The sequence below is a fragment of the Hippopotamus amphibius genome, chromosome 6 (genome assembly GCF_030028045.1).
Source record: "Hippopotamus amphibius kiboko isolate mHipAmp2 chromosome 6, mHipAmp2.hap2, whole genome shotgun sequence".
Classification (NCBI taxonomy): domain Eukaryota; kingdom Metazoa; phylum Chordata; class Mammalia; order Artiodactyla; family Hippopotamidae; genus Hippopotamus; species Hippopotamus amphibius.
This window is the reverse complement of record NC_080191.1, coordinates 158,429,455-158,446,035: the sequence shown is the minus strand read 5'-3', so window position 1 is coordinate 158,446,035 and position 16,581 is coordinate 158,429,455. Positions and strand designations below refer to the sequence as shown.

The 16,581-nt window shown below is 41.1% G+C and overlaps 1 protein-coding gene across 2 annotated transcripts in view; it reads left to right on the top strand.

Moving 5' to 3' along the window:
- MCF2L2 (MCF.2 cell line derived transforming sequence-like 2) overlaps nucleotides 1–16,581 on the top strand; it is a 277,613-nt gene that overhangs the window by 211,574 nt on the left and 49,458 nt on the right. For both annotated transcript variants that reach the window (XM_057738080.1, XM_057738081.1), the window contains 3 exons: nucleotides 12,865–12,931; nucleotides 13,966–14,081; nucleotides 15,234–15,303. In XM_057738080.1, the coding sequence (XP_057594063.1) occupies nucleotides 12,865–12,931; nucleotides 13,966–14,081; nucleotides 15,234–15,303 (253 nt within the window). The remainder of the gene's footprint in view (nucleotides 1–12,864; nucleotides 12,932–13,965; nucleotides 14,082–15,233; nucleotides 15,304–16,581) is intronic.

The following is a 16,581-nucleotide window of genomic DNA, read 5'->3' as shown; positions in this document are numbered from 1 at the left end:
ATGGGTATGAGCAGAGTGGTCCAGAATGCCTGCCCAGGTGCACACACATGCACAGGGAAGGCCCCTTTGCCCATCTGGGAGGATTTCCTACAGCAGGGTGGCTCCCCATCCCACCCCAGAAGGAGAAGAGGATGATGAACTTGATGGTATAGATCAAAGTACTCAGTTTATTTCATTGAGAGGGTGTGCTTGAAATTAGTTGGAGATAAAATTAACCGATAGTAGTGAAGCTGATTTGACCATCACAAAGGGGGACAGTGTCACCTTGCCCTCAGTGTCCACAGTTGCTGCTTGTGAACAGAGACCACTACAAAATTTAAAAATGACTTTCAATCTCATCGTCAGGGATTTGCTCCACAGAGCACTAGAGAATTTAGAAAAGTGCTGGAAAAAGAAACCTGTAGCATCAAGGTGGTAAACTTGAAAAATGAGAGGATTGCAATTTGCATGTTAGATTTAGAAGGGAGACGATAAGGCAGAGAAAGAGTAGAGGGAGAAGTAGATATAGGAGAGAGGACCAGAGAATATGGCATGTACAAGGGTGAGTCAAAAATTATCCACACTCTGGCGGTAGAATTTGTAGAAGTTTTAATATAACCAAAGTGTAGGTAATTTTTGACTCACTTTCATATTATTAGTTGTGGGAATAGAAGACTGAAACGAGTCAAGAGAAACTGGGAGATGGTGGGAGCAGAAGAGACCCAAAGAGAGAAGTGTTACTGAAGTCATAAAAGGAGAAACGGATTTAATAACTGACTGCTTAGAGCCTAACACAGTTGAAGCATATCAACATAGTGCCAGGCTTGACTTGTTCAGCTTAGGTTCCTCTTTCAGTAGAAGGTAGGAGGTTTCCTCACAGACCCCGTACAGGCCCTGTGCCATGAATTCAGGCCCACCACAGTTTGTGGGTTCTGAAACCAGTAAGCATTCATGCAAGGCCTGGGCTGCTAGAGAGGTGGGGTGGAATCCTGACTTAATTCCTGCTGGCCACGAGATCTGGGCAAGCGACCCAATTTCTCTGTGCCCCATGGTAATTCCTGCCTGGAGGGGTGCAGGGAGGACTGACGACAGAAGCAGTAACGTGCATGAAGTGCTGAGCACGGGGCCTCATGGGCTGGATGGGCAGCTGTCATCCCCATGCCCACTGTGGGCTACAGAAAGCTCCTCTTGCTTGGTGAGCTGGTCTTCATGCCGTACCCCATCATCATCATTGCTATAAAAGGATCTACTGTGTTTCGCATCTCTAGAGACACATTGTCTGTTAATACAGCATCAGCAGTTAAAACAGTGCAACATCTCCTTGGCTGCCTCCTCCTCCTTTACTGCCTACCAGCCCCTCCTACCCCCACGCATATGCTTCTGGGCATTCTTTTCTCACCACTCTTGCTCCTTGGTGGTCTTATCCATTTCCTTTAATCCCTGATTTATATTTCTAGTCTAAATTCTGAGCTCCAAACATAAATGTCTTCCCTTAAATGTGTCACATCCATCTTAAGCTTAGCAGGTCTAAAATGGCATATTCAACTATGTTTTTGTGAAGTGGTGAATGGATGGGTGTTGGATGACCCCAAGGGCCAGAATCCTTCTCACCAGTGGACCCAGCCCAGGGTGTTTGTTACATGTCAGTAGCAGTCAGTGGCATTTTGTCCATGTATAAATATCTATGGATCTGTTTTCCCTACTCTTTTGAGAGTCCTCAGACCTCTTGAGGGTCGAGACCACATTCTGCTCATCTCCAGTTCCCTTGCAGAACCCTCCCACAATGCCTTGCATGCAGTGAATATGAATTAATGGCTGGTTGAATTGAACTTTTGCTGAACGCTTCCCACATTCATCAAAAGTTCAACCTTTCCGTCCAAGAAGCCTCATCTACAGTACAATGGCCCCAGTGTACTTCTCCCTCAATGCCAACAAGGCCCAAATGCTGACACTGGAGACACACTAGCCCCTTTCCTACAGCTTTTGCTTCTGCTCCTGTGGTTTGGCACCATTCACTAGCTTCCCTCAATTCTGGGATCTTGGCAGTTGGATTAAACCATACTAGGTACACTCAGAGCTGGAGGATGAAGGGAACTGACAGCACAAAGAGGTACTCACCCACAGGTCATTCTAAGAACCCATTTTGTTCCTTTCTTTCCACTTCTGCATGGGGGAGGGACCTCCTTAACTCACCATCTCCTTCCACATCAATACCTAAAGACATCTCTCATGTGCCCCTATAACCCTCAGGAGGGGTCCCACAGGGACAGAGACAGTCTTGCTGGGGCAGGCCCTGTTTGCTAGGACCCTCCTTGGTGCAGTAGAGCTGTACTGTGGATTGAGTGGGTCTCACTAGGGGGAGGGATTCGGGGGAGAGGATTGGCAGATGGGAGTGAGGCTGGCACAGGTTTTCTCTCGTGTTGCAAATGCTCAAACAGCCCTTGTGACAGTAACCGGGTACTGACTCCCTGCCATTGGTTCCCTCAGCATTGGTTCTCCCCTCTCTACCTGCAGATCATACATTTACTTCACTGCCAAGGCCATATGGCATTCTGTGCAGGTTTCAAGGGGCTGCATATCCAAATTGAGTGAATGAATGGTACTTGTGTAGGGACAATCTTGAATGCTACCTGATTAATCCTTATATTTTAAAAGACAATTGGCACCAGCCTGACCACAGTTATCCAAACTGAGAAAAACTATTTGGATCCTGTGAGGGCTGGTACAGAGGAAAAGAAGAAAATTACAGCACGTGGAGATGTTCAGAAAACAGTTATTGACTATGACATGGGGACTATGTGCCTGGCCCAGATGCAATCATTTGTGTTGGAAATTTTGCACTTAAGTTTGATTGTGCTAATATTTAAGGGACAACTACAATATAATTCTCTATTACCCTTTTCTTTTTCTTTTCTTTTTTTTCTTTTTTCTTTTCTTTTTTTTTTTTTTTTTTGAGTGTTAAACATTTTTTTTCTTTAGTTTTTTGGCTGCATCGGGTCTTAGTTGCGGCACACAGTCTCTTCATTGCAGCACTCCAGCTTCTCTCTAGTTGTGGTGTGCAGGTTTTCTGTCTCTCATTGAGGCATGTGAACTCAGTAGTTGTGGCACGTGGGCTTAGTTGCCCCTCAGCATGTGGGATCTTAGTTCCCTGACCAGAGATCGAACCTGCATCCCCTGCATTGGAAGGAGGCTTCTCTATCACTGGACCACCAGGGAGGTCCCTTACCCTTTTCTTAATAGTTAATAATTATTAAGCACTTGTTGCCTGCTTTGTGGAGCGTACATGGTTCACATCCTACTCAAATTAATTCTAAAAGGCAGTTATAGGCCTGCCTGAGATTTACCTTGAGTATTACTTAAAATATGGATGATTAGTTAGGAATTAAAAATAGCTATAGTGAGATTTTTCTTATAACAGCACTTTTCAAAAGCCAATTCTAAAGTTCTTGATAAATCATGTGCTCTGAAAAAATATACATTTCATGAATCAGTCTTGGTTGGTCTTATGGTCTAATGTCATAAAGCCCAATATTAACACCTATTTGATCCTGCAGATTAGGGCTAAGGAATCCTAGAAAGAGCAATATCTCTGAGAAATATGTTTCTAGCATAATAAACAAACAAGCAAACCCTCTTGGGAGGAAAGGGATTAATAGAGTAATAGGAAATCTGCTAGGCAGATAAAAATACAAATAGGTTTGCAAAAAGGTACACAGGGTAGGGCTTCCCTGGTAGCGCAGTGGGTAAGAATCCGCCTGCCAGTGCAGGGGACACGGATTCAATCCCTGGTCCCGGAAGATCCCACGTGCCGCGGCGCAACTAGACCCATGCGCCACAACTACTGAGCCCATGCTCTGCAACTACTGAAGCCCACGCACCTAAAGCCTGTGCTCCACAACAAGAGAAGCCACCACAGTGAGAACCCAGCACACCGCAAGGAAGAGTAGCCCCCGCTGTCCGCAACTATAGAAAGCCCGCATGCAGCAACGAAGACCCCATGCAGCCAATAAATATAAATAAATAAATAAATAAATTTATTTTTTAAAAAAGTTTATAAAGGTACACAGAGTAGAGAAAGCAGTGTCTTTTCAGCGATTTTTTATCTTTGACTACTTTACACACTTTTTTTAATCTTTGGGAATTTCCTTTTTGCAACAGATTTCCCTTTGCATGAGGCAGAAGCTTATTAACTGTTTCACAATTTTTTTTCTTTACAGGAAGATTATCAGGTTACTTGGATACTGCCTTTGGAGTTAGTACCAGTACTACCCTTTCGCATGAATTTAGATAGTAATGATTTCCCTATCAGCAGTATTCCAGGAGTCTCCTTGGTACCAGAAATCTCTCCTGTGAAGTCTTGTTATGTTTCGATTGCACATGTGCAAATACACCATGGCTCTGAGATCTGAGCCAGGTTCCTTGAATCTTAGGCATAGATGGATGATGGCCTGAACCACCCCTTTTCCTCTAACCTGCTTACCTTACTGTGCAGGCCCTGTCCCTTGTGGAGCCATGCTGCAGACTCAGAATATTGGGTACTATTTCAGTGGACTGACATTCACCCTTGGCACATCAGTTCCCCCATATGTAGTTGTAGAGCTAGAAGACCTGGACCTAACCTCTTTCTGGCAGCACCAAGTCAGCAGTTTGACCTCAATCAAGTCACTTAATGCTGAGTCCCAATTTCCTCTTCTGAGAAATGATAATAATAATTAGTGCCCACTTCTGCTTACAGAATTGGTGTCTGTTCCTTAAATCTACCATTTATCCATTCCATAGACATTTTTTGAGAATTTACCTACTTGTAAGACATGAGGAAAAAGGATGGATGATAAGACATCTGTCCTGGAGGAGCTTTTTGTCAAGCCAGATGATGTGCACATTAAAAAAAATAGCTTCACCTCATAAGGTTAGCTATTATTTTAAAAATGGAAACAAACACATGTTGATGAGGATGTGGAAAAATTGAAACACTGGTGCCTTGCTGGTGGGAACATAAAATGGTACACAGTATAGTGGTTCCTCAAAAAGTTAAAAATGGAATTACCATATGATGTAGCAATTCTCCTTCTGGGTATATACCTAAGGGAAATAAAAGCAATGACTCACCAAAGATTTGCAAACCAATATTCACATTATTTACAATAACCAAAAGGTGGAAACAACCCATGTGGCCATCAACAAGTGAATGGATAGATGAAATATGGACTATACAAACAATGGAAGATATTTAGCCTTAAACAGGAATGAAATCTGACACATGCTACGTCATGGATGAACTTTGAAAACATTATGTTAAGTGAAAGAAGCCAGACACAAAAGGACAAATATTGTATGATTCCACTTATTGGAGGTATCTAGGCAAAATCATAGAGACAGAAAGTGGAGTGGAATTTACCAGGGCCTGGGGAGGAAGGAATGTCGAGTTAGTGTTTAATGGGTACAGAGTTTCAGTTTGGGTTGATAGCAAAGTTCTGGTGATGGTTGTACAACATTGTGAATGTATTTTAATACCACTGAATGGTACACTTAAAATTTGTTTACATGGTAAATTTTATGTTATGTATATTTTACCGCAATTTAAAAAAAATTGGAGGCATTCGCTGGTAATCCAGTGGTTAGGACTCCACACTTTCACTGCCGAGGACCCGGGTTCAATCCCTGGTTGGAGAACTAAGATCCTGCAAACTGAGTGGCACGGGCCCCAAAAATAAATAAATAAAAATAAAAGATTATAATCCCTAAAATGCTATACAAATGCAGGATTGTTAACTTGAATTAGGATTAATGGGATTGTGTTATAATCAATCCCTCTTTTAAAAAGTACAGTGTGCATGAAATTACTTTGTCATTTATTATGTGATATTGAAGAGTGAGCATCCATCCAGATAAACTTTATTAATAATTTATTTATGCCCCATCCTTCTCTAAAAAGAATCTGAGGTAGTTTACCCTAAACACATCAGAGTAATGAGATCAAATCCAATTAACGTCAGACAAAATATAGAAACTGAGATATAAAAGAGGAGAAGAGGGAACAGATGGCACGTGAGCAACTGAGCAAAACTTTCAACTGTTAGCCTTCCAGGAGGCAGAGAACAGTTTACATTCATCAGACCTTTTATTAATGCTTAAAATATCACTGATTTCAGCACGGTCGTTGCATGAGTCCATAGTGTTTCGTGTTGTTACCATTTATAGCTCTGGGAATTTATTAAGCAATTAGGGAACATCTAATCAAAACAGAAGAAGGATGTAACGCTAAGAACATGTTTTCGTAAGTCTGAACCCTCAGGACCTATTCTCTGCTGAATGAAACAGGCTCCTGGACACTTCTCTTCCCAGTTGGCCAACTCAGTCTCCTGCAGCTTCCCCTCAGCTCCTGCATGGAGTCTCACCGCAGCCTGGCATGACAACCGTCTCCTCCATCCGGGCTCCCCCTGCCTCCCGTGCTTCCCACCAGACCCTGCCCCAGCAGCCCGGTTCCCACAAGGCCCTGTGTGTAGCCAGGACTCCTAGCCTCTGCTCCTGTTTCCTTCTTTCTGGAGCACCCTCCTGTCTTGCTGCAAGTCCTCACCTCTTACAGAGGGCAGTTCAGATCTCACCTCCTGCAAGACCTCTCCAGCCTGCACTGATTCCTTCCCCTTGCCGTCCTATTGTACATGCAGACACGCATTAACTGTTTAGTTACTTGAGGCTGTACGTGGACAGGAAGTCTTATGACCTTTGCTTCTTTTCTTGTGAGAAACGAGAAGCAAGATGTGATGAGACCAAAGACCACATAATACATTTTATTAAAAATGAGAGTATATTTAGAGAATGACCTTTGAGAGCCAGTAGGGATACTCAAAATGATCTAATTCAGCCTTTTGACACATGAAGAAATGGAGACCCTGAGAAGAAAATGGCTTGCTCAAAGTTGCGCTGCATACTAGAAGTAGAAATAGACTTGGAAACCTATTTTCCTGAAATCCAGTATTTTTATATCACCATGCTAGTTTCATTTTAATTTGTGTTTTATTTCATAATCAGTAAATAGGACTTTAGATGCACCCCAAACATAGGCCAAGATGGGCAACGTAATGTAGTGGGAAGAACACTGACTTTGCCAAAGGCAGAGACCTTGGGCAAGTCAGTGAATGGCTCTGTGACTTTCTTTTTCCATCAGTAACATAAGGATTAACTGATGGCCTTTAACGCTACATCTGCTTCTAGCATTTGATGAATGTACTAGACTCTTGGCCCAGCCCCACTGAAGAATTTACAAGTACTGGTAGAGCATACATCTCTTACTTCTGCTCCCTCTTCCACACTGTCACCCTCGGCCTGAGACACAGTTCCCTGTCCTTGTCCCCTTGCTTGCTTTTTTAAAAACTCTGCTTAAGCTTCACACCACTTCACTCAAAATTGGCAGTGTCTCCTCCCTTCTGCGTTCCTGACTCCTCTGGCTACCTGGTACCTATCACTCCACACTGGAGTCATTGATTTTCTTGTCTCTGCCATTAGACTATGAACTGCGTGGGGCCTGGCATTATGGTACATTTCTCTATCCCAATTGCCTATCATGGTGCCTGGCTCATAGCAGGGACCTAATACACGCTTGGTAAGTGGATCTAATGACTTTTGTCTGGAAAGCAAGGACAAGGCTGTGGTACTAATTTCACCTGAAGCTGTTGGAAAGAGTTTTCATGGAAAAGGGAGAACTGGGACTTTCAAGAATGATTAGAATTTGAAAGGAAGTATAAAATAATAATACCACTGGTCTGACTAAAGGAGGGTAGATAGCTAAAAGGAGTGGATCAGATCAGTGTTATTTAGTAAAATAGGGGAATATCTGCATTAGAATCATATGGGGTGCTTGTGAAAATTGCAGATTCTACCTCTATATTTCACCCATTGCTCCCCATTCTGAATCTGTGGGTCTGTATTTACCTTTTGAGCAAGGCCCCTAAGAAGATTCTTTTCGCATGAATGGAGAGTCTTGAAATCCTGGGAGGAGCATTGGCAGCTGTGAGCAATTGAAAGCTATTTTAAGTTTTTGAGTAGCGGGAATGATGGCATGATGGACTTGGAGCTTTAAGGAGGGCATAGACTGGTGGTGTGTAAAATAGATTGATGCGAGTGAGATCTCAGAGGCAAGAGTGAGCTGTTAGGAGTATACCAAAGTATTCAAGATGAGAAGACTGGGGAGTTTGCTGTGTATTGGTGGCATTGGAAATGGGGAATAAGCAGGGACTCCAAAAGGTGTGTTCAAAGATAAAAAGACGAGGCTTGGTGACAGATTGAATGTAAGCCATGCTTGCAGGGAGGAGTTTGCAATGTGTTTTAGGGACCCTAGCATGTGACCTTTCCACCGATATGCATGCTATTTCTGTCTGATGAGTTCTGTTTCAACCTGAGGTGACGAGGTGTCTGGGAGGCATCAAGGTGAAGATGTATGTAGACCATTGGCAACGTGGGCTTGATCATGACCAAAAGTCTGGCAGGAAGATAAAGATGTGGGAGAGTCAACAGCATGAGGGAAGAGGAGGGAAGAAAGTCTGGAAACCCAAGTTCAGACCTTGGGGGAGCAGCAACATTAGAAGCGAGGAGGCAGATGAAGCGAGGAAGAAATAGAGAAGAAATAGAGAGGTGGGTGGTGAAAGAAGATGGAATAATAAAGAGAAACCAAAAGAAGAGAAAGGTTTAAGAAGGTGAGTATCCATTACGTCAGATGCTCTAGAGTTTGAACAGGATAAGAATAGACATTTCAATTTGGCAAAGAGGGTATTAGATGAAAACTAGGTTTTTTAAAGGGAAAATCTATAATACTTTCTGATGTGTGTGATATGCTAGAATGTGAGGAGTAAATGAACTCTCTTGATGGCAAATTGTATTGACAATTAATGAGCAAAAATACACTTTGAACAGGCTGGTTCCCAAAAGGATACTCTTCTATTGGAGAGCTGGGAAATTGGGCAGGGGGTGAGGGGCAAGGGTTAAAGGGGAAAACAGATTAAGGTGCATGGACAAAGAAGAAACTTATTAGGAAATCCTAACATGTGCATACTACATTAATGATCTTGCTGGCAAAATAGGGCTACATTCATTTTTTTTAAAAGCCTTTCCTTTCTTGCCTCTCGGGTATGGTATCATCGTAAACAAACATGAGATGTCATATAGGATGGAACCAGATTATCCAAAGCTCTTTTTTTATGCTACCTTCAGAGAAGGAACAGTCCCTTAAAACACATTATGCCTCCATTTCCTCCTTAATGACCTGGGGGTATGGGTGGGGGGAAATACACTTTTACGTGTAAAACAAAGCCAGGGCGTACATTTAGTGTTGAATACCTTTGTGCAGGCTGATCTGGCGTGTCAACCCCGTTCTAATTACAGTGCTCCACCTCTGGGTAGATAGCCACCAGGGCAGGAATTGCTCTAGATGTTTAAGGTTCTAAGATTACTTGAGTATTCACAATGTTTTCTGTTTTTCATCTACTTTATGTATACCTGATGACTTTAGATATTAAATCCTTGAGTTTTTTCTGTGAACAAAGTTATGTGCTTTGGAATAATAAAGCAGGTAATCATCAGCTGGAATCATCCATTTTCTCCTATTTTATAAAGTTATTTGAAAGGAAAACAAAGGAGAAGAAGGGAAAAGAATGGCTAACAATGGTGTGAGAACTTTTTTTTTTAAATCTGAACTGAAATGAAGACTACCAGTGTTCAGGGGACTTCCTATTGTTGGGGTTTTATCCATTGCACTCAAATGAGTAAAATGAAGCAGTTGGAACTGGAATATGACCTGACAAGGGACTTGTTTTCTTCTGAGTTGTCAGGTTTTCTTGTGTCTGATTCCTAAAGACTCCCGGGGTCTCTAAGTTCTAATGTAACTGTTGGATGAAAAGATTCTGCCCACCACCTAGTTATTTCTGCCTTGGGACTTCATTTAATCATCAATACCTTATTAAACAGCCTTGCCAAGTTGCTTAAGCCCAGTGCTACATGGGGTCACAAGGGGCTGGCTGTACTCTGGTTTTCTATGAACACTTAACTGTTGCTGTGGTCCTACTTAATGTCATGGCTCATAGAAACAGATTCGTATTGAGGCCTATATTTCCTTCTGACATAGCAACGATCATCACTTCAGGATGATTTACAAAAAGCAAAGGAACCACTTACTCAGAGACACCTTTTGCTAAATATGATCTTAAAGTAACTTTTTTGGTAGGATTATACTTCTTGAAATTGTATCCCTGGTCAAGGGCTATCCTTTATCCATCTAATGAGCATTTATAAATAGATATAAAAATTGTCACTTCAAGGAAGAATAACTGTTGAGCTATAAGAAAGGTAAATTGTAGGATTTATTTATAGCTCTCAGATGGGGTTTATATGTCATTACCTCTAGTAACATTCATTTAAAAATGTCATGTAAACTATTTTTTAAAATTATAAAAGCAGTAAATGTTTAAAGTTTCTGTTTAAATCAAAAATTGAAGACAGTTGCAGAATAAAAGGTAAAAATTCTCTATTTCTAGTCTTCAGTATCACTTTCTAAAAGCAATCACTGTTAACAATGTTTTTTTTAAATTTATTTTTATTGAAGTATAGTTGAATTACAATGTTGTGGTAATTACTACTATACAGCAGAGTAACCCAGTTTTATATATATATACACACACACACACACACACACACATTCTTTCTCATATTCTTTTCCATTATGGTTTATCACAAGATATTGAATATAGTTCCCCAAGGTCCTAGTGCTATACAGTAGGACCTTGCTGTTTATCCATCTTATATATACTAGTTTGCATCTGCTAATCCCAAACTCCCACTCCTACCCTCTCCCACCCACCTTGTTAACAATGTTTTAATTTTCTTTGCATGAATTTTCTAAATGTTTACAATTTTACATATATGTATGTATATATACTCATTTTACACATAGTGTAAATTTTACATACTCATACACTGCAAACGTGGTGTACATCTTTTTTTTAATTCATTTAAAATACTTGGACTGTGCCATATTAGCATGATTCAGTCAGCTTCATTCTGTTTAAAAACTGCGTGGCATTTCGTTATATGTATGTATCATAATGTAAGTAATTTCCAGTTTATGTCTGGTTGTTGTTGAAGTTCTGTTATTCTAAATTACAAACAATGGACATACTTACAGGTGAAATTACTGAGTCAGGGAGCATGTGCTTTAAATTTTGATGAGATATTTCGAAGTTATCCTGCACAAATTTATAATTTCACCAATATTATCTTAGCATGTTTCCATATCTTCATCTGCCAGTCTTCCTTTGAAGTTTGCAATGTCTGCCATACTATAGAAGTTGAAAATTGTTACTTCTTTTTAATATGCTTTTGTTGGATTTGTATGTATTGAGCATTTTTTTCACAAGACTAATAGCCATTTGTGTATTTGTGTGAATTTCCCATATTGTGTCCTTTGATTATTTGTCCCTTGTCATATCCATTCTTATGAGAGGAAAAGAAACTCTTTTCTAGGGTAGGCTATTGTTTAATAGATAGCCCACCGACAGCTCACAGGAAACCATAAATGCATATATTCTACATGTGAACACTTGTACAAATTGATTCACTTGGAGGCCTGAAAGAAAGTCCTAAAAAGAAAGTGTGGCCACACAACCTGAGGATAGAAAGAAAGCAGTCTATCTGGAGATAGATGTGGGGACTGGCCTCATCTCTCTATTAGTTTTCTATTGCTGCATCAAAAAATGACCACACACTTAGCACCTCAGCCCACAATTGCCCTGGGACAGAAGTCTGGTCATAGCAAGACTGGTTTTTTTGCTCAAGTCCCACTGATAAAATCGGGTGTTGGCCAATTGCACTTCTTAGAAGGTATCCTCTTCTAAGTTCATGTGGTTGTGCCTGAACTCAGTTCCTTGCAACTGCAAGACTAAAGTTTCCCTTTCCTTGCTGACTGTCAGCTTTGGGGCAGTTGGCTCCTAGAGGCTGCCTGCATTCCTTGCCACATGCCCCCCACCATCTCCAAACCCAGCAAAGGAGAATCTCCCTTGTGCTAAATCCTTCTTACGCTTCCAATCTCTCTGACTTTAAGACCCAGATCTAAAGAGTCCATGTGATTAGGATGTGCCCAACCTGGTAATCTACCTATCTTAAGGTCAACTGATTTGGAACAAAACAGGATGGCAAAATACCTTCACGGCAGCACTTAAGTTAGTGTTTGATTGACTAACTGGGAGGAAGTGTGTGTGCACCAGGGGCCAGGAATCTTGGGGGCCATGTTAGAATTCTGCATACCACACCTCCCACCTGCCTTCCTCAAAGGAAGCAGGCAGAGCTCATGTCTTCTGACTGAGGAACTCAATCACACAGAAACAAGGAATGCCAGAGGAAGGGGCAGGACAGGCATCCATCCAACCACATGCACAACAAAATGCATCCATGTAGGTCAAAGATCTAGATGTGAGCAATGAAACAGCAGGAGGCTGGAGAGAAAATCTAGGAAACCACACATGTGATGTAGGGATCAGGCAGACCTTCCTGACCAAGGATCCAAACCTGGTGTTTCTGACTCCAACGTCTGTCCTCTTGACCCCCACGCTGTGGCCCACAAACAGGTCATTCTCTGGCTGCACAAATGGATTTTGAGTCCTTTAATTTTGCCATTTCTTCTCATGCCCGTGTGATCAGAGTGTGCTTTTGCGAGATGTTGGCCTTGGGTGTTCAATACAACAGAACGAACTGACCACAACCTAAGTAGATGAGCCACTAAGGGGAACTGTATGGATGACCGTTATTCTAAACGAATTCTAAAACAGTGCTTCCCACCCCCACACTCTGTGTCTCTCTTTCTCTCTCTCTCTTTCATCTTCCCACCTGCTGCTGATTCAGGCACATTATACGTGACTTGCTTGAGACGGAAGAGACTTATATAAAAGACATTAAGAACATAATTGATGTAAGTAGATTTGGGGCAGAGGGAACACTAAGCATGTATTCAAACTGGAAGATTTCATTGCAGAAAGAAACTCAAAATAGTTGCCATGTGTCTCTAGAATTCCCACCAAAGTTTCAGGTCTTATAATATTACAAGTGTTTTTTTCCAGTAGGAATAAGAACATTCTTATGACTATTGATTGATATAACAAAATAACTTCCAAAGGATTGTACCAATTCACGTGATTCTAGCAATGCCCACCTAAGTTCACCATATGCTTGCCAACAATGGATATGATAATTTGTTTTTGATAAATAGAATTGTTTCTCATTGTTTTAAGTAGCATTTTTTTGCTTAAGAGTGAAAATTTATATTTTCTCTATTTTCCTAAGGTAATAATCTTGAGAAAAAAACTATATTCATAAAGTTATAATAAAAATTTTTTACGATAAAACATCAGAAGAAAACCAAATATCCAATAAAAAAAGTGAATGGTTGATAAAGTCATATATACATGCTAAATTAAGTATTATTCAACTGTTACCACTGTTATATTTTTAATAATATACAGCAACATTGAAATAAATGCTTGTAAGATTAAATTAAAACCAATATATGTAGAAATTTACAAGCAGAGTCTAAAATACATATGTAAAAACAGACTACAAATTATATGTGTACTGTGATTATAACCATATAAAATAAGCTTTTTTTAAAAGTCATGAAGGAAATACAATAACACAATAGTAATTGCATCAGGTCATAAAATAATGGGTAAGGTTTTTCCTTTCACATTTGACTTATGTGACAAATTTTAGAAATAGATTTGTTCTTATAAAAATGCCATCTTATTATCATTGTCATTAAGCCATCTTCTTCTGAAGATAGACACATGAGGAAAATAATATCAAAAGAAAGTATTTGTTGGAATGGCTTTCAGGAAACATGTGTGCTGTACTCCCCAATTATTAAAGTTTTGGTCCCTGGAGTGGCTAATTCAGATCACCTCTTATATGTTTCTGTTTGTAAAACCTACCCTGTTTCCACCTCTGCAGGGATATATCATTCCAATGGATTTTATTTGGCTGAAGCATCTAATTCCAGATGTTCTTCGGAATAACAAGGAATTTCTCTTTGGGAATATTAGAGAACTTTACGAATTTCACAACAGGTATATAATCATCCAGATTATCAGGAAAATGGAAAATAAGAGAAGGATAGAAATCAGATGAAATTTGGATCTGAAAGTGCTTAGACATTTTTAGGCTTAAGCAAGTGGTCCAGAGTCAGTGGATTGCATTGGGGTGGGATGGGATGAGAAGGGGGTGAGAAGTGTCCCTGAGGAAGAAGGGAAAAGACATTAATGGAGCATGTGCTAGTGTCAGGCATCGATGTGTATTCATTTGTGGGTTCCTTTCCTTGTTTGTCTATTCACACATCAGCATTTACTGAGCACCTGTTCTGTGTCAGGCACTGTGTTCAGCACTGGGAATACAAAGCTGACCAAGACACAAGTCCACATACCTATTATCATAGGGGAATACTGGAAACCAGGGTGTTAGAGAATGCTAACTGGCCAGACAATTGTCCTTTTAGCCAAGGGCCGCTTGGGTGTTGGATTCTAGAGAATGAGAGAAGGAAGGGACTTTGGAAATCATGTTCCATCCCTTTGATTTTACAGATGACAAAACCACAGCTTGTCTACTAACTTTGCTCACTCTAATGGGCCCAGGAGCACACATCCAATGGATAGGAGGGAAGAGCCTGCTTGGTGATTTTAACCACAGTTGGTTCTTAACCACATCTCTTGTCCGTTGGTCAGACACAAAGCTGAAATGAAAATCCCGTCTCTGCTACTTTCTTTGGAGAAGTTATGTAGCCTCTTTGACCCTCAGGTTTCACGCTTATGAAACCCTGCCTTGGAAGGTTTGGTGGAGGATTAAAGGAGATATTGTTTGCAAAGCACTTAGCTTATGCTTGATTTATAGTCAGCTCTCAATGACCGTAGTAGTAGCAGCAGCAACAGCAGTTCTTGTTAACAGTGCTGTCATGTAGCAGGGATCATCAGCGTATCCAGTCTGTCTGCGGCTAGTGCTTAGAATTACCAGAACTGGTATGAGTGGTTTCAGGGAATCCTAGTCATGTCACAGAATACATTTTTTTCTTCCAAATCAGCATGTTGAAGATGAGTCGAAAGCAGTGAAGCCTGGAAAACAGCGTTTCTCTAGGCACCTCTTAAAACCTTATGTGCTTTTACTTCAAAAAGTTTTGTTAACCCCATACATGTAAAAATCAAAGCATTATTATAGTTTTCTTTCCCTAGGATTTTTCTACAAGAATTGGAAAAATGCGCCGAAAACCCTGAACTTCTGGCACGTTGCTTTCTCAAGAGAGTAAGTCTGTGTTCGCAATAAATTAAAATAACCATGTGATTAAAGTCAGCCCTTAATTTTCTGTGTAAGTGGCAAGGGCAAACGGAAACACAGGTGGTCTAAAAACTTATATCTGCCTTTTGAATGCAAAGTGGGAGTCCTCTGCAGCACTTCACCCAGTGTGAGCTGCGTCTGCTTTGACTGAGTTCACCCTGCTAGGTGAGGACGACTGCAAGCCTGGCTTCCTGCAAAGCCCCCTGAAATGGAAGACTGGCTTCCAGACCCCTGAGGCAGACGATCTTTCTCCGAATGATTAAGCTGACTGTTTCAGGATAAGAATCACAAAGCAGGCTTAAATTCTTCACTAAAGTTGTATGAACACTCTCAAAAGAAGTATTACCGTTAAACTGAAACTCTCAGAAAATGTATTTTCTTCCATTTTATTTTCTGCAGCATCAAGGAGAGTCGGAAAGTTTTAAGTCTACAGCCTGTCTTAGGGTTAGCACCTCATTTGTGAACTTCCTATCCGACAACATCATATCTTTGTCTCCTTCCCTTCCCACCACACAGACCTCTCCCCACTTGCCCGTTCTCCACCTGGCTTTGGGCAATAGACAGGCTGGCTGTTTGGGCCAGTGGTGCTCCCTGGGAGCTGGCGCAGAGAATTGCCTTAGCCGCCGTCATTCCCCACCACATTCCTCCTTCCCTTTGGGAGGACTGTGCAGGTGATCCCAGGGCCCTCTGCTTTCTCGATCGTTCCCATTTCTTCTCTCTCTCCCAACCGGCCCTTCTTTTCATTCCCTTACTTGTTTTCTTCTTGTGAGCCTGAGACAATTGATCAAAATAACTTAAACATTTTTAAGCAGCTGAAATTATGACCGATAAGTCTAAGAGCAGTACAGTTAAGTCCCCTACATGTGAACCTTCAAGTTGAGAACTTTCAAAGATGCGAATGTGCCTTCACACGTCAATCACGTAATCACGTCTGGCGTACATTGCCACGTGGTGCATCCTCTACAAGTGGTTGTGCTTTTGTGTACTTTACTGTACAGTACTGCATAGAGTACAGTAGTACAGTATCTTTATTTGAAGCCCAGGATGGCCAGAAGCAAGCATACAAGCAGCAGTGGTGTAGCTGGTACTGCTAAGAAGCACCAAGGGATAATGATGGAAACAAAAGTGAATATAATTGAGAGAGTGGAGTGACAAGAGGAAGAAGTAACAAGAACCAAATAGATTCACAACGCAGGAAATGGCAAGGGGATTTTCTTTATTTGAGGAGGCACTCTTGGTTTTTAA